Source organism: Takifugu rubripes, chromosome 21 (assembly GCF_901000725.2).
Source record: "Takifugu rubripes chromosome 21, fTakRub1.2, whole genome shotgun sequence".
NCBI lineage: Eukaryota > Metazoa > Chordata > Actinopteri > Tetraodontiformes > Tetraodontidae > Takifugu > Takifugu rubripes.
In genome coordinates, this window is record NC_042305.1 from 9761233 (window position 1) to 9781901 (window position 20669).

Genomic DNA, 20669 nt, shown 5'->3' on the forward strand with positions numbered 1-20669 from the left:
TTTTAAATCCTTTCTGTGAACATCTGCGTTCTTGTGCTCACCAGGTTCTGCTGTCGTCCTGCAGAACTTTGCATGAGTGAACGCAGAATTTGTCAAGACAGAAAACTGGCGAAGGAACCAGAGAACAGATGGAGGAACTCAAACGGCAGAACTTTTGCAGACTGATTCATTCTGCGGAAGCTCCAGCTGTTTGATCCTCCCCGTTTCTGAGACCACATCTCTCAATGTAACGTTCTAACAGGATGACATCAGAACGTTCTGATTCTTCCGTCAGGATGCTTCTTCACGCTGATGCGGCTCTCCTCTGTGACCTGATGAGCAGATGTTCTTCAGAAGAGTCCTCCTGTAGCGCGTGATCCAGATGTTTGGACCTTCTCCAGGCCGTCAGATTAACCAGCAGGCGTGAGGTTCTGCGTCGCCGCAGCACATCAGAGGGAGAACGGGTCGCGCTCCAAAAGGTGTTTCTACCTCTGTGAGAAACGTCCAGTTCATCCAACCTGAACCTCCCAACAAGCTCCACACCGGGGCGACGGTGTCCATGGAAACAAGTTCAGATCTCTGGGTTGTAGTTGATGAGTAAACACTGTGTCAGCGGTGCACATGGTCTCCATGGAAACAGAGCAGCTTCAGTCTTGGGCTCATTATGTTGCATCTGCAAAGAACATATAGGTTGGATTTATAAAGACACACACTCTCTCTCTCACACACACACACACACACACACACACACACACACACACACACACACACACACCATGTGAGACCATTATTACTGATTTGGTTTAGTGAGGGCAGATTAAAAACTCAGTTTTAATAGCTGCACTTCCTGCGTTGGGCAGTAGGTGGCACTCGTTTCGATATTGATGTCGCCGTGTAATTATTAAACAGGTGTCGTTCTTGCTTTGACTTCTTACCCTGAATTCAAACTTACAGAAGAAAATCAAAGACACAAATGACTCCATTTGATTAAAAGAAACACGGCTGTCAGAATCAAAATATCGTGTGTGTGTGTGTGTGTGTGTGTGTGTGTGTGAGGAAAATCCTGAATTCAGACAGCTCAGGATTACAGTTTCTAAATACGTGGAGTCATCTGCGTAAAAAGGCTTTTTCTTGAACATATCCCGTATTAAACAGCTTTTTCCAGCGCTGTTGTTCATGTGGGATTTAGACCTTAAACTGTGATCCAATCACGGCGACATTCTCTTGTGAATTGTTTATATTTGAAGTAATGAATTTGTCTTTTTAGGGGGGATTTAAAACCTTCGCTCAGTCTTCATTGGTTTTGATGGTGTTTCTGTGCTACATTATATACATATAGACCCGTATATATATATTAAATCTGAGTTTTTCTGCTTCCTGTTCCGGGTCCACAGATGTTAGCATTAGCTTTCGTCCACAGGTGTCAGAAGGGGAGGGGCTTAGAATCCACCCTGCCTCAGGACAATAGGGGACATATAGGAGGTTTTATCCTTAAACACACTCGTCCGAACTTTTTTATTTGACTTTCACTGACGACTGTTGTGAAAAGGTTAAAGGAGGACACATGTCCACCGTCGCCCCCTACAGGAAAAGACAAGATTCAGCGTTATTTAAAAGTAGGTGTCAATCAAAGTCGAGCACTGAACAGCCTCTTAGATCCAATAAGACACTTTTTTTTTCTATTGTTCAAGCGCCCAGAAATGTATTTAATGGTTTTCTGGACGGGTGGACGGACAGAGTCGATCCATCTTCATCGGTGCTGAAGCAGAACCAAACTCTGAAATCAAATTCTGGACCAAATCGATGGAACAGACGTTCTCCTGCCGGCGACATCGACATCAAGTTGGAGCAGATTGTCAGTAAATGTCCATATGATAAGGGACACGGTGGCGTCACCAGGGTGACCCCTGGATCCTCAGGAGGCGGAGCTTAAACGTGAAGACGAGTTAATCTCTGGATTAAAGTCGACAGCTTCAAGATTTCATTTTTAAAAACATCTTTTTATTTCTTTGTTCCAACAGACTGAAGCAACACAACCAAACACAAATCTTTACCGGTCAAACGTCATGAACGAACTTAGCGCAGCTGGTTGGAACGTCACGAGAAGATCCGCTGACATCGATGCTGTAATTGTCTTTTACTGATCTGAGATCAGTCTGTAGGAAGCAGATATATGAGCCACACTCACGTCGTTGATCATAAAACACAAGAGTCCAAAAAACAAAACGAAAAAAGCGCCGAGATAAAAGGGAAGCAATTAGAAGGAAGGACTGTCTGTACATTTCTCCAAAGTTCTGGGTTTTGTTGATTCTGCTCATCCACGTCTTCCAGATGTTTCATTTTTTAGGTCAGGAAAAATGAAGAGCGACCGTGTTCGTCTGGGGAGTTAGCCACCGCGGCTAACTGAGGGCCCTGAGGTTGGTCCAGGGTTTGAGATGTTCTCCAGAAGATCCGTCATCGTCTCTTCCAGCGCCACCCCGGCAGGATCCGGGGCTAACATGCTAACTGGACCTCCCAGCAGTGGGGAGACAGCGCCGCCTCTGGAACATCTGGAAGAAGAAGAAGGAGAGTTCAGAACATCACCTGCGCGGCCGATGATGGATTAAAGATGGCCTCTTGGATCATTTTATTGGATCTGAACAGATTACATGAGGTTGATGGGATCAGAAACAGCCTGGAGATCAGGTCGGCTTACAACGTTCCATTTACAGTCTCCTTGGAACATCTGGTTGCGTCTCTGCTTCTCGTGGGTAAAATCGGGTCATCTCCAGCGGCTGAGCTCAGCCCGCGACCACGGACCAACGGACGGATTTACGCTACGGTTCCAATCACGCCAGGATAAAAAGCCGCTAGAAGGAGAAGCTCCGCTCGCTTTTCCGTTCGTTTAGCCCGGAAGACGACCAAAAAACCCACGGTTCAGTTAAATTTGCACGGAACGTTGGTTCCGTCAATGTTCGTTAAAGCCCCGCCCACCTCCAGGTCGGTCAGGTGGAATAAGCCCCGCCCCCTGGAATCTGATTCAGGCATCATAAACATGCCGCTAATGTCGCCCTCGGGAACCATGTGATGCGCTGCTGGAGGGTCGTGACACCTAAGCAAAGGTCAGAACCAGCGTTGGGTGGAGGCGCCAGCGGCGAGGTCGGGGCGGCGAGGCCGGGGCGGCGAGGTCGGGGCGGCGAGGCCGGGGCGGCGAGGCCGGGGCGGCGAGGCCGGAGCGGCGAGGCCGGGGCGGCGAGGTCGGAGCGGCGAGGCCGGAGCGGCGAGGTCGGAGCGGCGAGGCCGGGGCGGCGAGGCCGGAGCGGCGCTCCGCTGAGGCGCTGGCGAGGGGACGGTGACTCAGACTGGGACCAGTGTGGGAGTTTCTCTCTGTGGTTTCCACTCAGCCAGAAGATTCTTCAGGAGAAAAACAACCTTTCATTTGATTTATTCCTTTTTTCCCCTCGCGCGCTGAAGACGAGTGTTTGAAACGTTATGTTTTGATCTCCGGATGAAACTGACCTCGCTGACCTTTTCCCCCAAATATTTAGATTTTTTTTGGGGGGGGGGGGGGGGGCAGGAAATTCAAACCTTCTTAAATATCGGTCAAAGCTGACTGTTGGAGTCAGGAGCATCACAGCCGTAAATAACTGTGTTGTGATGGTGATGATCCATTAAAACACGCCATTACGCCACCCCGCCCCTGGGATCTAGGTCAAGCTGCTCTAAATGATTCCCTGTCAGGTGATCTGCCAGGCGGGTGGGACCACACGGAGAAAAGACCCATCTCATCCTTAAGCCCTGCGCAACCAGCCAATCAGGACACAGGCTGACCCCCCCCCCCCTTCCAGGAGGAAGAGGCGGGGGGGAGGGGGAATCAAGAGTAATCCAACAGATCCTTGAATGATGACAACGGGAGGAAGATAAATATTTTCGACTTGTGGAATGACTTTTCCCCAAAAGGGGCAGCTAACGGGACATTTAGGGAGCTAGCCTGCTTCCGCTAACACCGTCCCTGTGTGCGTTTGACAGTGAAAGTCCCTGCGTCTGCTGCATATTATCTACATAAAAGAGCTCGGCAGGGGGGGTCTAAACCTGCGCTGAGAAGGCAGAAACCTCCGGCAGACCCCATGACCAGGTGGGCGGAGCCATCTGACATGAAGCTTTAGATGGATGAATGAAATATTCCACATACAAGCAGGTATTAAAGAGGAATAAGGACAGAATGGCGTTCAGCGGGCTGAGGCTTCATCTGGATTTCCCATAATTCCACAAAGAGAGTCATCTGCTGATTTTAATATTCGCCATGTAATTACATTCCTATTTGAAAAGTGCTTTGCATTTGTCAAAATGACCATAATCCATCAGATGTGGGGATTTATCTGCTCCTAATGCTTCTCATCCCATTTTCTGCTCATCAACGTTGGCAACGCACGCTCAGATTTACTGTTTATTTACTGGTCGGGCAGTTTACGAGCATCCAGAGAGCCGGCCCACAACTGTAGCAAAGTGAGCACGCGCACACACATCGCAGCTTCACTCTGCTCCCAAGTTTCCTCTTTTTCCTAAACTTTTAATATTCATTTTTTCACTTTTCTGGTGGAATCTTTCTGATTGGGCTGCAACCGTCTTTATGTTCGGTAGAAGGACAAAGCAGCAATAATCTGTCCTGATCTGATCCGCTGGTTGCTCAGGAAACACAATCTGCGAAGGATTTCGCCTCCAGTCCCGACTGATACCGATATTGCAGATTGTTTCGGATGTTCAAAAAAAATGTTTCCAACAAATCCTGGACGCTGCTGTAGTTGCTAGCAGCAGATTAGCTGGATTTAGTGGGTTAGCAGTGTTTGTAAGTCATTGTGACTAAATAAAAGTTTATAACAGCAGCAGTAGCATCATGCTAGCATCTATTAAGCTACATTGAGATGGTTTCGTGATTAAATGTTAGCTTAGTTAAAGGTTTTAGCTCACAGCTCTTCTAAAGATGTAAAGTTGACCTACAACAGCTGAAATAACCTTTGAAAGAACTCGCAGGAACTGTTCCTGAAGGTTCAGGGACTTCAGGAACTGTTCCTGAAGGTTCAGGGACTTCAGGAACTGTTCCGTTCCCTCCTGCCTCTGTACTACTGCTGCTGCGTTTCTATAGCAACGCAGTAATGACTGCGCTCCATCACCAGCTCATAATCATCGCCGCATGTTTTATTTGCTCTGTCATGGTGATGGCCCCCTCCAGGCCCATGAACCCTACTGCTGGATGAAGATGGGCGTCCAGCTCTTGGCTCCGCCCCCACAGGGGCGATCGCTGAGTCATCGTTTCTGTGCAAATATGAAGTGATTAAGTGAGGACTTCAAAGTAAACAGATGCGGTTTGCAGCCTTTCTTTAACGAGGACGTGTCAAAACTCTTAATTCCCAGAAAACATCGGCCGGTTTTTCATGACTCATCCTGAACTTCACGCATTTGTTCCATTAAAAATGACTCTTCTTGGCCGCCGTGCAACGCTGCACTCGACCGCCACGGGGAGAGGAAGGAAGGTCAGAGTCAGCTAACGAGCCTCCTCCTCCTCCAAGTCCTCGCCAACATCGGCCCACTCCAGAACTGATCCAGGATCAGGTGAATGCGCCGCTCAGGCTAAACCGGTTTAGCAATGCTCGTTAAGACCTGAGAACTTAAACTAAACTGTGGATAAAAGGTGGAACTGCCCCTTTAAATGTGATGAGAACTGGCACAACGGAGCACTTTCATTAACCAGCGTCGACATTCTGGGAGCATCCTGGGCTAATTACAGGATCAGGACTGTTCCAGTCTGAGCCAACACACACACACACACACACACACACACACACACACACACACGACCGCCAGGAACAGGAAGTAGCTGCAGCAGCCGCGGAGACATCAACACGCACGACAGCGCCAATATTAACAAGCACAGAAGAACGCCACCGGCCTCCGTCAGAGAACGCCACCGACCTCCGTCAGAGAACGCCACCGGCCTCCGTCAGAGAACGCCACCGGGCTCTGTCAGAAAACGCCACCGGGCTCTGTCAGAGAACGCCACCGACCTCCGTCAGAGAACGCAACCGACCTCCGTCAGAGAACGCCACCGGCCTGCCAGACAATTAATTTGTCATTTTTTGCTGTGTGACAACTGAACTAATTGAACCTCCAGCCTGACGAACACAATCAGCCTGAGTGTGTGTGTGTGTGTGTGTGTGTTGGGGGTGTTACAGGACCTTGGTGCTAATAAGGGCACAGATCTGATTTCAGGGACGATCAGATGTGTGTGTGTGTGTGTGTGTGTGTGTGTGCATGGGTATGGGTGTGTGTGTGTGTGTGTGTGTGTGTGTGTGTGTGTGTGTGTGTGTGTGTCTGAAAGCGAAATGCAGACTGTGTTCGTTTCATTTGTCTGTTATTTTTCTTGTAGCTGTGACGATCTAAAAGAAGTCGGATGTTAGTAAAAATGCATTGTGGGTAATAAAACTGATCCACAGCAGGAGAAGGTCTATCGGAGATCCTGGTGAGGTCGACAAGAGTTCAAACAGGCTGAAGAGCTTCAGCACCAACACATCCAGATGTTGCAACTGTTGAGATCTGAACACCTGAGGAACAGAGAACCAGCCAACAAGAACCTGAAACACGTGAGAAGTGGAAGCAGGGGAAGCTAATCGAGCTAACCACAACAGCGGGACAACAGTGGGACAACAGTGGGAGAACAGCGGGACAACACCTGGAGAACAGTGGGACAACAGTGGGAGAACAGCGGGACAACACCTGGAGAACAGTGGGACAACAGTGGGAGAACAGCGGGACAACACCTGGAGAACAGTGGGACAACAGTGGGAGAACAGCGGGACAACAGCGGGAGAACAGTGGGACAACAGTGGGAGAACAGCGGGACAACAGCGGGAGAACAGCGGGACAACACCTGGAGAACAGTGGGACAACAGTGGGAGAACAGCAGGACAACAGCGGAGGAACAGCAGGACAACAGCGGGAGAACAGTGGGAGAACAGCGGGACAACAGTGGGAGAACAGTGGGAGAACAATGGGAGAACAGTGGGACAACAGTGGGACAACAGTGGGAGAACAGTGGGACAACACCTGGAGAACAGTGGGAGAACAGTGGGAGAACAGTGGGAGAAGAGTGGGACAACACCTGGAGAACAGTGGGACAACAGTGGGAGGACAGCGGGACAACACCTGGAGAACAGTGGGACAACAGTGGGAGAACAGCGGGACAACACCTGGAGAACAGTGGGACAACAGTGGGAGAACAGCGGGACAACAGCGGGAGAACAGTGGGACAACAGTGGGAGAACAGCGGGACAACAGCGGGAGAACAGCGGGACAACACCTGGAGAACAGTGGGACAACAGTGGGAGAACAGTGGGAGAACAGCGGGACAACAGCGGGAGAACAGTGGGAGAACAATGGGAGAACAGTGGGACAACAGTGGGACAACAGTGGGAGAACAGTGGGAGAACAGTGGGAGAACAGTGGGAGAAGAGTGGGACAACAGCGGGACAACAGCGGGAGAACAGTGGGAGAATAGTGGGACAACAGCGGGAGAACAGCCGGACAACAGCAGGACAACAGCAGGACAGCTACGGGAGAACAGCGCGACAACAGTGGGAGAACAGCGGGAGAACAGTGGGACAACAGTGGGAGAACAGTGGGGCAACAGCGGGAGAACAGTGGGACAACAGCGGAACAACAGTGGGACAACAGCGGGAGAACAGCGGGACAACAGCGGGACAACAGTGGGAGAACAGCGGGACAACAGTGGGCCAACAGTGGGACAACAGTGGGAGAACAGTGGGAGAACAGCAGGACAACAGCGGGAGAACAGCGGGAGAACAGCGGGAGAACAGCGGGACAACAGCGGGACAACAGCGGGAGAACAGCGGGACAACAGCGGGAGAACAGCGGGAGAACAGGGAACACGTGGAGGGACACCGACGCTTGTTTTCAGCATCCAGTTTATTCTTATTTGCTCCCTTAGTTTCTCATCAGATTTGTCCTCTATGAAGGTTAAAGGAAAATTTAGCCGGGTTCCCTCCCAAATATAAGGGGACCTTTTGTGAGCGCTTCCACCATCCGAGCTAGAAATGAACTTTGTAATGATTTGGTGTTGCGTAATGGTTTCTGAGACCGTTTGGGTCGTGAAATTCCTAAATCATCTAATTTATTGATTTGACCTATTTTTGACCTTTGAATTCAAGATGGACACCATTTTTTTTTTCTGTTTAAAAGTACATTTTTCAAAATGTCCACCGAGCCTGAACGAGTGAGTTCAGTTGTAAACGGGGAGACAGAAGACAAATCCAGCGCGGACCGAACCGCCGCACGGTCACAGAACTGATGACCCGACTAGAGGAGAAGAGACAGAAATCATGAAAACTTCCTGGGAAAGAACCACCGCAGCCCTCAGAAGCCATCACACCGCCTCTAAAAGGACCTTTAAAGACACAGCCGGAACAAACAGATCCAGTTTATTTTCCAGCTCCCCTTTCTTTCAACGTTAGCATAAAAACAGAGGAGACGAAGTCCACTGGAAAGCGTGAATGTTCGGGCATTAGCATTTAGCTCAGAGCGCCTCCGTGCTGACGTGGCTTAGCAGCAGCGAGGATGTTAGCGCCTCCGTCTCCGTTCCAACACAAACCCCAACACGCAAACAGTTACAGAACAGTTACTGAGTCTTAGACATCCACATTAGCATTTAGCTAAGCTGCGGCTGTGTACGGAACGCCTCAGAGAGGCAGGATGGTTTCCAGGACGGCGACCCTGAGCAGCTGCAGGAATAATGACTCCGCTCCGCTGGGATCCGCTGGCGGTCTGACTCACTCCTACTGGCCCGAGACGCTTTTCCGGCCCGTGTGTGCGGCATTTTCAGATGAGACTCGCCTCCTCGTGTCAGACTCGCATCCACCGACACAGTTTTCAGGAAGAACGTTTGTGCGCAGGAAAAAGCAGATTAGCTGAAGGCTGCCAGCAGATAAACATCAGATCCTCGCAGATGGAGAGGCACATTTTTAATTTAGATCCTTTAGAATTTAAACTTTATTCAGAGCTTCAAAAGACTTTGGTGTGGGAGTATTTTAATCTCTGACGGTAAAAAGATGAGCGGAGACGCCGTCTATGGCAGTAGATGCTATCAAATGACCCCCAGGGTGTCCTTCCCCTCCGCTCGCGAACATGCTACCGAGGCTAAATGCTAACCATAGCATGGGACCGTCTGTGAAGCTCTGCTGAAGCCGTTGAGAGCTGCTGCTCAGGCGCCTTTTGTCCAGAAATATCTCGGCGGCTTTCGGTTGGATTTCCATCAAAGCTTCTGCTAATTAACAGAAAAATTCGTTTTGGCTGATTCACGCTGCCGGAGGAGAACGGCCTTGAAGACGAGGGAAGTTTTAATATCACATTAAATATTCATCAGGGTTAGCGTGTGGCTGCAGGACGAAGTGAAAGGATGAATTAGTCTGATTTATCTCCCTGCTCTTTCTGCCTTCCGTATTAGTTTGGATAGAAATGCTCCTCACAGATCAATTTTTATAATTGTTTTTCTGTCCCTCAGCGATGTTCCGACTCACTCCAACACCTTCCACAGCTCGTGTGAAGAACCGCAACAGCGTATTTAAGGCAACGGCGCCGTCAATCAAATCCTCACCCGACGTTCCTTTCTCGTCAAACTCGGAATGTTTTCCAGAACCAGCAAAAATCTTCCTCTCTAAAATAAAGATGTTCTACTAAAACCATGTTTCCAGAAAACTGTGACATTAGGGGTCACTCTGAGGTTCTAACAATCTCTTCTTGTTCTACTTCTCTGGATTCTGCCGCAGAACCTCTAAAATCCATCATAGAACATCTAGAACCCACCATAGAACATCTAGAACCTGTCATAGAACATCTAGAACCTGTCATAGAACATCTAGAACCAGTCATAGAACATCTAGAACCTGTCATAGAACATCTAGAACCCGTCATAGAACATCTAAAACCTGTCACAGAACATCTAGAATCTGTCATAGAACATCTAGAACCCGTCATAGAACATCTAGAACTTGTCGTAGAGCATCTAGAACCCGTCATAGAACATCTAGAACCTGTCATAGAACATCTAGAACCTGCCATAGAACATCTAAAACCCGTCATAGAACATCTAGAACTTGTCGTAGAACATCTAGAACCTGTCGTAGAACATCTAGAACCCGTCGCAGAACGTCCAAACATGCCTAGAACCTTGATTGTATCTCAGCTTTTAGACAGAACCTTAAAGGTGAAACATTTGGTGTTCTTTCTGGTAAAATAATGGACCAAATAGTTCAGTCTTAAAAAGATCCGGAGGGAACCTTTGGGGTGAATGGATGAGGCCCTGCTGAAGAACCACATGGTCCTGGCTAGTGTCTTTATTGCCGACTCATGCTAGCAGAACCAAACTTTGCCCATGTGGTTCACCTCTACTGACGAGCCGGCAGCAAATACTGAGCCGTCAGTCGGTCCTCACACCAGTCTGTGGCCCAGTCTGTGGCCCAGTCTGTGACCCAGTCTGTGGCCCAGTCTGTGGCCCAGTCTGTGGCCCAGTCTGTGACCCAGTCTGTGGCCCAGTCTGTGGCCCAGTCTGTGACCCAGTCTGTGGCCCAGTCTGTGGCCCAGTCTGTGACCCAGTCTGTGGCCAAGTCTGTGACCCAGTCTGTGACCCAGTCTGTGGCCCAGTCTGTGGCCCAGTCTGTGGCTCGGCGCGCCGATGAAACCCAAGCTGCCGTGTTGGCGAGCGCTCGCTGCCTCCCTTCCGGGTTGACGATGTTTTAAAAGAATGTTTGTGCTCTGAAACCAACAGAAGTGTTTTTACATTCAAGCTCTGCATCAGCTGCAGGATTTGCTCTCAGCAAACACAGACGGCGACTTTAAGCAACTTCCTCACGACTCATCTGATCAAGTCTCGTTAGCTGAGATGACTCCGCCCACACGGAGCCGGGGTCTTTCCCAGGTTTCTGCCTTTGAAGGGAGGTTTAGTTCAGGTCAATGTGGACATGTTCCAGCAGCTCTGACGGGCTTTTCCTGATTAGCATTAGCCTGCTAACCGCAGCAGAGGAAGAGAATCTCGTCTTGACTCCTGCAGGACAGAAATCCACTTCAGCTTTCAGCTGGCGTCTCCTCTGGAGCTGACGCGCTAACAGGAAGTGGCTCAAAAGATGCTCAGTGTGGCTTTGGTTTCTTCGCTGTTCTGGGGGAAATCTTTGAGAACAAATTTAGCCCTCCAGCCTGGACATGCGCTGATTACTGATCAGTCTAATTAAAAATGCAGCTAAGAGCCTGTTAGCTGTGTGCAGGAGGCTGAATCTTTACCCTGTTGCTAGCACTCGTTAGCTGAAATGTGGAGAATGCTAACACTGTTAGAATGCTAACACTACACAGAAAAGGGTTTGAAGAGCATCTGGCGTTGACACAAACAGGTTAAAAAGGTCTTCCAACCTGCAAAAGCCGTTAGCACCACCATTAAAGCACGCGCAGGAGTGATAATGTGCCAGATTTAATTTGGCTGATGAACACATTAGAAGTTGTTGGTGCAAGAGGACACGAGGAGGTGATTTATGAGAGCGACCGGAGTTCAGGTTAGCTCTGTTACTCTGACGATGCAGAAATCCAACGCCATCCAAGGCATCTTTCCCAGCGCAGGAAGTTCCGTTAATCACACTTAAACAATCTGCCACTGCGTGAAAAGCTACCGGACAAAGCGAGATGGATGGACGGAATTAGAGAAGAGAAAAAGAGCAGCCAGCCTAAAAGTGCCTCATCAAGCCGGAGAGAAGAGACGGATGTTTCTGAGCTCCAGATGTGTCGGATCCCACTGTAACGCGAGTCCCAACGCTCCGTTCGCCTGTTATTTTGGCTGCAGGCGTCGGCTAAGTTCTGCTAATGAGTTAAATCGGAGCCATAGCTGGAGGAACTTTATTGTTCAGAATGCTAATATTTGCACACTTGCTGTGTGAGTGTTTTGCAGGATGGAGGGAAACAGGCAAACCAGCAGCTGCTGGAGCAACGAGGTGTCGTTAGTGAAAGAGTTGCTGCTGTGAACAAACTCCCACAGAGACCCTGACAAACAGCTACCAGCAACAATCAATCCCCCTTTCATCCGATGCTCATCGCATCTGTTGCTAATTGTTTGTTTTATACACACAATGCTGATTTTTCTCATCACTACCACTGGAAAGTAAACCCGTTCACCCCTGTTGGTTCGCACCTTTTATGCTGACGATTATGAATTTGATTCTCAAGGTTTTCCTTGATTTTTTTTGGAGCGCAGATATCTGTTACCTAAGACTGTGGTTAGCGCTCCCGCTAGCGGGAACCAGATTTAACATTAACATCAACACAAAAGCAGCCACGCATAACAAGCTGCATGTTTGACACACATACTACAACACATTTCCCATCATTTCCTACATAAATAACCTGAAAATGACCAAGAAAAACACTCTTCAAGCCCAGACATGAAGAATAAGATTCTGCACTGCGGCGTTCCCTGAACCACTGGAGCCACCACGAGAGCAGAGAGTCTCATCGTTGTGCTAACGGCTAACAGGACCTGGGAGAGTCCAGGACGAAGAGGCTGTAGGAACGTACCTCTGCTGGTGCCTTTGGTGGCTTTGGCGGGTCATACCTCACACTCCCTAGAGCCCGAGATGGTATAAGTGTAAGGCCCCGTCCCGTTGACCAACACGTCCATGGTCTCTGAGTGCGCCGGCTTGTAGTCCACGTAATACTCCTGCAGCGGCGAGCCCAGGGAGCGCTCCACGTCCCGGGACTTCTTCGGGTGCTTCTTGGTGGAGGAATGCTGCTGCAGCTGCCTGATGCTGCTGGGGTAGCGCCGCCACGACACATAGATGACCAAGAGGATGATGGCCACCGACAGCAGGAGGGCAACGCTGCCGGCAACAATCTTGTGGAAGGATATGTACTCGCTGTCTGGCGAGGGGTCGGTGGCGGAGCCGGACGGGGTCGCCGTCATGTTCTGGAGCTCGCCTCCTGTCGCCGCAGGTTCCGGCGTGGGCGCCGGCGGCCGCTGCTCCGTCTGCAGCGCGGGCGTGCGTGGAGACGTCGTGGAGGGGACCTGCGTTGGTCTGCAGATGTTATACGTCTCCACTATATCGGTGGCTTTCTCCCCTTGAGCCTCCTTGGGACCGGAACAGATCACGGTGGATTCCTTGTTGCCTTTGAAAGCCTGGATCCAGGTGACAAGGGGGCAGATGTTGGGGTTGCAGAGCCACAGGTTACCGGCCAGGCTGATGGAGGTCAGGGAGATCCAGACCTCCAGAGTCTGCTGAGATATGTTGCTCAGTTTGTTGGAGTCCAGGTTCAGGGTCTGGAGGTTTGGGAGACACTGAAACGTGCTGGGCTCCAAGACCTGGAGCTCATTTCCTGACAGGTCCAGCTTCTGCAAGGAGGTCCACATCCAGGGCGGACCCTGGGTCAGCACCTTAATGCGGTTCCACTGCAGGAACAGAACCCTCAGGTTGGTCAGGCGGGGAAAGTGGGCCAAGTTGATCTTGGAGAACTGGTTGTGTTCCAGGTGCAGCTCGGTGAGCTTGAGGAGTCCGGCGAAGGCGTTGCGCGTGAGGCTCCGCAGCCGGTTGTAGCCGATGTCAAGGAACTCCAGATTGCGGCAATCGAGGAAAACTCGCATCGGGATGGTTTTCAAAGAGTTGGACCTCAGGTGCAAACTCAGAAGCTTCCGCAGCCCCCGAAACTGATTCGGCTGCAGAGTCTGCAGCTTGTTGTAGGAAAGATCCAAATTCCTTAAGTTGGGAACGTCGTGGAAAGTGCTGTTCTCCAGCTGCGTGACCTTGTTGGAGCTGAGGATCAGCTCCTTCAGTTTGCGAATGCCGTGAAAGGCCTGTCCGTCGACCGTGCCGATGTAGTTGTGGTCGAGGTAGAGCCAAACTAGCTGGCTCAGACCAGCAAACTGGCGCGAGCGGAGGTGGGCCAGGCTGTTGTAGCGCAGCGAGAGCCCCTGCGTCGTCACGGACACATTGCTCGGAACATCCCGGAAGGCATTGGACTCACAGTAAATTATTTTCCCATCGCATCGGCAGCTCTGGGGGCAGGGACGCTCGCGGATGACATTTGGAATGGCGAGCGCCCAAAAGGGCGCCACCACAGCGAACACAAGCCAGTGGAAAAGTTCAAGGAGACCTGGAGAGGAAAGATAAAGTGAGTCCTGGAAAATTTGTAAAAAATAAATAAAAGGAGATTCAGAATAAAGACTACAATACTGATCATCCCAAAATCTGAGATCACTGTGGAGACAACGATGGTGTGGCTCATAGTCTCATTATTGACCAACAATCATTCATTTAATGACTTAAGTTAGTGAAGTCAAATATTAAGACAGGTGAAATCCCCTCAAACTGCTATTTGTTTTTATTATTTTCATCTCAGCCACTCAAAGTGAGTCACTTATAATCAGCATCATTTTAATTATCCACACAAACGTCAAAACATATGTAACTTTGGTGCATTTTAACACTTTGCTACTGTAATTTATTCCTTTGATATTTGATAGAAAACCTCGCGACCCTTCAGGCAGCAACCGGAAGTATCGGTCAGCTGTAATTAAACACCCGCGCCTCGCGGACCTTACCCATATTCGCGCGTGTCTTCTCCTCGTGCTTCGGGACACGCGACATGCTTGTGCGGCGTTCTGTCCAACAGTTGGACGCAGCGCGCGCGTCTTCACCGCGAATTTGCGCAGACTGTACACGAGTCGCCGCCGATGTGCGCGCGGCTGCACACCTGTCGGAGGTGGCTGCGGGTCCGGAAGCGGCGCCTCCACCTGAGGCTGCGGTGCACCTGGTCACCGCGACACATCCACGCGAACCTGAGCGAGCCGCAGCGGCGGGACGGACGCAGCCCGGAACCTCATCACATCGGCGTCAAGGCGCCGTTCTGCGGTCTCAAATCCATCAGGCGGGCGAAGGTTCGGTCCAGGTCAGCCGCGAGGATGAAACCGAGCCAGGTGACCACGCGAGAGGCAGAGACCAGCCGTCCAGGTCAGGGGTTCGGAGAGGAAGAACCGGCGCAGGCTGCGGGAAACTGACCGAAGAAGGAGTGAGTTGTGTAGCAACAGGAAGGATGTTGGAGGAGGATGCTCGGCTCCAGATGCCCTCTCCTGGTTACCGACGCGCGTGCACAGCCCCGAGCGCCGCCCCGGTGTCCTCGCAGACAGACGCGCCTGTCAGTCACAGCTCAGGGCTCTAAACCCGCCCCGAGGACCAGCTGCCAGTCAAAACCCTCAAACGTCCCTTAGATTTAGACCTATTGCAGATGTTCTTCGTTTGGCTTTGATGCTTTCATTTTTTTTAAATCTTTGTTGAGGTTTTATAAAAAAAATAAATCTATAGGTTGAAGTGTATATCACAAAAAGCAAATGTAGCCGTGTCCGATCTCATTCATCTATTAAAATGTTCGTACACACGCCTGAACCTTTAGGGTGGTGTCACTCACTGACCTGGAGCCACCTGTAAGTGTATTAGAGTTTGAGACATGGGGGGGGGGGCAGGAGCAGATCCTACATTTAGAGGTGGATCCAGGTCAGGGTTTCATATCAGTGCTAATCATATATGACTTCCAGCTAGCTCAGGTTCCAACATCTAACCTGCTAAAACCACTCAACATTTTCCGCAGTTAGCTTAAGGCTATCTCAGGTTTTTAAACATGCTATGTTTATCTTATATCTTACAAAGGTAGATATGGTCTGCTATTACTAACCAATAGCTGGTATAACTATTTTGCTAACATCTAGTCAAGTAAGGTCTGCCTGGACTAACAAACGGGTCCGGCACTACACATGATGTAAGGAATGCTAGAAAATGTCCTTTTAGGCACTAAAAAAGCAGTAGTATCTTCAAAAAACCGCCAGGAGGAGAGATTGCTGTTGGGTCCCACTTTGAGATTTAACATTTTCTATTTCTGTATGTTTATGACAGTTGGAGAAATAGGTGGATGAATAATGAATAGAAAAGCCTGCCCTCCACTTCCTTTTCTAACTTCTTATCAAATTATCTTTCACCTAAAGTGTGTTTTGTCGTCATGGTGCTCATTGGCGTCCCAGCGGGAACACGTAGGAGAACCTCCGACAGCAGAGCTGCAAACAAAAGGTAAAACTCCGGCAGATGTGCTCAAACAGCTCGGAATGAAACTTTAATGTCAGGCTGACGGAGTCCTGAATAATGGAGCTCGTTTCTCCAGCGTAATGAATCCCAGTGAAACACTCGCAGAATAAAAAGGTCCAAAACCAGTTTGGATTTGATTTCTTCTGGCTTTTAAACAGCAAGAACAAAACTGAGCTGCACCCAGAACATCTGGCTCTCTGATCCGGATATGGTATTTTTAGTGAGCTTTTCATCACTATCATTTATTCCACGTTTGGATTAAAACATATTCAAACCCAGTTTTAAATTCTGTTTCATGCTGTCAGAGGACTTGTTATCATCCAGAACCAGGAACTGTAGATGTTTTGGTTCTACTGCCAGACCCAGAGGGTGATGGGATCCAAACACCTTGTCAAACTGAAGCGGTTCTGACAATCATGTCCTTGTTTTTCTTGTGGAAATGTCGGTCCACACTAAAAACCACCTGGATCCTGTTACAGAACTTCACTCAGGTTTCTACATCAGCTGAAACACATCTGATGTTCAGACACTTTACAGTCCGGTCCAGTACAGTTCAGTCTAGTGTAGTTCAGTCCAGTTTATTCTGGCCCAGTTTAGTCGGGTCAAGTCTGGTATAATTAGATGTGGTTTAGGCTGGAACAGTTCAGTTCAGAACAGTCTGGTACAGTCCAGTCCAGTCCAGTTAAGTCCAGTACCATTCAGTCTGGTACGGTCCAGTCCAGTCCAGTTAAGTCCAGTACCATTCAGTCTGGTATGGTCCAGTCCAGTTCACCATTATTGATGCCAATAACATCTGTGCATTCTGTTAGTTAAACTTAAACCAGTTCAAACTGGTTCCTTACCACACCACATTGTAAAAATGACAGTTTCATTGTGTTTATTATTCATTCTAAAAAGATAAATAAAAATACTCTAATTATCAGAAATTGTATTTAAAATATATTTTGGAAATATTTTCCCATCATCCTTCAGTTTCTATGAATAAACAGAGAGGAGTAAAAGTATCAACAGTACTGTACACTAAAGAATATTACATTATATTACAGTATAAAATTACACAGCTCAAATGCCCAGCAGGGGGCGCTGTCAGCACACGTTACAACTCACACTGCTGCTATGACACATGCATTGACATTCATCTAAGTCTGATTTTGTTTACATCGTCTTTATCTACATTAAACCCAGAGCCTGAAAACCCTTGAAAACAATAATCAATCCAAAAAGTCCAAAAACGCCATCGTACACCCGGACTAAAATACTCTGGTAACATCGGTACATGTGCATCACAATAGATGAAAATAGGGATCAGAGGACGAGGTAGATGTTTACACAACATAAACATTATATATATCTGCTGGTCTATAGTGCCCCCTACAGGCGGGGGCAACTGCGCTTATGGGGCAAACCTCTAAAGACCTGATCATTGCAGCGTTTGGAGAATCTTAGCGCAGCTAACAGCCACTGCTGCATGTGCAGTCAGAGTGTGTGTGTGTGTGTGTGTGTGTGCGTGTGTGTGTGTGTGAGAGAGAGAAAGAGAGAGAGAGAGTGTGTGTGTGTGCTTAAAGCCACCCACACCTCAGACAGTGTTAGAAAGACAGAGACAGAGAGTGTTTCTCTACCCCCCCTCCTCTCTCTCCCTCCCACACACACACACACACACACACTCTCTCTCTCTCTCTCTCTCGGTCTGTCTAACCCTCCTGTCAGACAAGGTTCAGGGCTGCAGATGGAGAATTTGGCGCTGAAGCTGAAAGATGCTCAGAACTCCGATGGTCCTCGCGGCTGTGGCGTGGATTACATGATGATCTGATTATGGATTACCTGACCAGATCCGATTCATGTGCTGGATTATTCTTTTAAGCAATGATGTCGGGTGAGTTCCAGTGTTTCTGCCTGCAAAATCGAGTCAAACGTTCACACCTCGGAGTTCAGATTCATTCATACAGTTGAATTTAAATCCCCCCACCTCAGATGGTGCCTGTGTTGGGCTCAGTTATTTCTGGTTCGTTTAGTTATTACAGTTTTATTACAGCTATTTTAATGTGAGATTCAAACATTTCACATTTCTGCTAGAAATGGCTTTTTTTTTTTTAGTTTCTTTGCTTTAATCCTGGGAAAATTAGATTCGGATTTTGGAAATTTTAGTCCAGTTTAGATGATCTTCAACAATTTTGTCATTTCTCCTTATGAAAGTTTTCCTTTTTTTTCTCCAACCCTTCTTCTGGGCTTCAGGTTCTGTGGTGTTGGACTGGAGGTTGCCTTGGCTTCTCCTGCAGGTGGCGCTCTTGCTTCTGCTCGTTAACACTGAGAGGATCTGTCCGTCCGGCTGCCGCTGTGACGGGAAGCTGGTTTACTGCGAGTCGGGGGTGTTCCAGGACGTCCCGGTGAACATCACGGCGAGCTGCCAGGGCCTCTCTCTGCGCTACAACAACCTGCTCCATTTGCTGCCGTACCAGTTTGCCCACCTGAACCAGCTCGTCTGGCTCTACCTGGACCACAACGGTATCAGCGCGGTGGACGCGTTAGCCTTCGGGGGCGTGCGCAGGTTGAAGGAGCTGATCCTCAGCTCCAATAGGATCTCACACCTGCATAACAACACGTTTGGCGGCGTTCCGAACCTGAGGAATCTGGATTTATCCTACAACCAGCTGCAGCTGCTGCAGCCGGGTCACTTTCACGGACTACGAAAGCTTCAAACCCTTCACCTGCGCTCCAACAGGCTGAAGCAAATCCTCATCAGAACCTTCCTGGAATGCCGCAGCCTGGAGTTCCTGGATCTGGGTTACAACCGCCTGCGGAGTCTGACCCGGACCGCCTTCTTGGGCCTGTTCCGGTTGAAGGAGCTCCATCTGGAGCACAACCAGTTCTCCAGGATGAACTTCTTCATCTTCCCACGCCTCACCAACCTCCAGGTCCTCTACCTGCAGTGGAATCGCATCCGCTCCATCAGCCAAGATGAGCCCTGGACCTGGTACCACCTGCACAAGCTGGACCTGTCTGGAAATGACATCCACACTCTGGATCCGGCTGTTTTCCTGTGCATGCCCAACCTGCAGACGCTCAACCTGGAGTCCAACAAGTTGAGCAGCGTCCCTGCGGAAGTGGTGGCAGCCTGGAGGTCCCTGACCTCTGTCAGCCTGGCGGGGAACACGTGGGACTGTAGCCTCGGGATCTGCCCTCTGGTGGCGAGGCTGTGGAGCCTGCGAGACACCAAGGACGTCAGCATGATCTGCAGCAGCCCCAAAGACGTGCAAGGGGAGCGGGTGATGGACGTGGTCAGGAACAACTCCGCCTGTGTGGACATGGTGTTCCCGACAACGGCGTTCCTCACGAACAGCGCCAGGACTCAGGTCACCACGCTCCCGCAGGTGCAGAGGGTGGCCCCAACGCCCGCCGATCCCACCGTGGCAACAACGGCCGCCATGACCACCGAGGCCTCAGTGTCCCGGCCCAAACCGTCACCTCTCCCAGAACTCCAGTTCCAACACATGTCGTTCCATAAGATCATGGCCGGCAGCGTGGCCCTCTTCCTGTCGGTGGCCCTCATCTTGCTGGTGGTGTACGTGTCGTGGCGCCATTACCCGACATCCATGCGTCAGCTGCAGCAGCACTCGCTCAACCACAAACGCAAAAGAAAGGTCCGGAAGCACGAGCAGGACCTGAACTCTCAGCTGCAGGAGTACTATCTGAGCTACCACTCCACCTCAGAGGGCCTGGACTCGCTGCCCCCGGAGGCGAGGCCGTGCACCTGCACCATATCAGGATCTATAGAATGTGAAGTTTAATATGCAGACTAAAGCTGCAGATTTCTGTCTCTTTCCTGAGATGATTCAGCATCTGAGGAGGAAACTCGGGTGGTTAGCAGCCATCACGGGTGTGAGGCGAGCGAACGGGTCCACATCTTAGGGTCTTTTTAATCATGTGACCAGACTAATGTCTCATAAAAACAACTAAAACTGTGTGTTCAGCTCAAAAATGAACCTCAGGTTTAGGGCCAGGCAGGAACTTCGGCTGGTGTGTAAAAATGTAAATAATTATGTATATTTGTGCATGTGAATGCATTTTTTTTTTATTAAAAAAGAAAACTCATCAAATATTTGTGTTTTTTTTTAAACTGGACTAATTAATGTTTCAAAAATTAAAAAATAAAACAATTTTAAGCTGTTTTTATTTCCATTTTCCCAATGTTCCCTCAACATTTATGTAATTTAAAGTAAGTCCACATTTGCAGAAGAGCTTTCTTCCACCTCACAGCTAATAAATCAGCTGCTAGGAGATATTTATCGATGATAAAACGTGTTCGGGTGCTTCAGAGAGTGAACAGACAGGGATAAAAGCCCCGCTGGGTGATGAATAGATGCGATAAAGCCATATAATTACTGTAGAAAACGGGTTAACAGGACTACAATGGGTCCATCAGTGGGTGAGAGGTTAACAAAACTGATGTCTGAACATGCTCAGTCCCTTTACGCTCTAATTTGGTTCTCAGGACCGATTGTTGGATGGAATCAAAGGAAAAGCTGAGTGAAATCGCGTCGTCGG

At 49.3% G+C, this 20669-nt stretch overlaps 2 protein-coding genes across 3 annotated transcripts; one reads left to right on the top strand and one right to left on the bottom strand.

The window, feature by feature from the left end:
• Positions 1–1979: 1979 nt before the first annotated feature.
• Positions 1980–14764, bottom strand: LOC101075485 (leucine-rich repeat transmembrane neuronal protein 4). Of its 2 annotated transcripts, none has more exons than XM_029830182.1 (3): positions 14597–14764; positions 12617–14148; positions 1980–2528 (listed from the first exon to the last, which is right to left on the bottom strand). In XM_029830182.1, the coding sequence occupies exons 1-3, from the start codon at positions 14640–14642 to the stop codon at positions 2481–2483; spliced, it is 1626 nt and encodes a 541-aa protein (XP_029686042.1). In that variant the 5' UTR covers positions 14643–14764; the 3' UTR covers positions 1980–2480. The 2 variants fall into 2 exon arrangements, with proteins under 2 accessions (XP_029686042.1, XP_003974791.2); XM_003974742.3 differs by having other exon boundaries at positions 12580–14148; positions 14597–14761.
• A 3082-nt stretch (positions 14765–17846) lies between these two features.
• Positions 17847–20239, top strand: LOC101075704 (leucine-rich repeat transmembrane neuronal protein 4-like). Its single transcript, XM_003974743.2, has 2 exons — positions 17847–18000; positions 18360–20239. Exons 1-2 carry the CDS (start codon positions 17991–17993, stop codon positions 19910–19912), a joined length of 1563 nt encoding a protein of 520 aa, XP_003974792.2. The 5' UTR covers positions 17847–17990; the 3' UTR covers positions 19913–20239.
• The last annotated feature ends 430 nt before the right edge of the window (positions 20240–20669 follow it).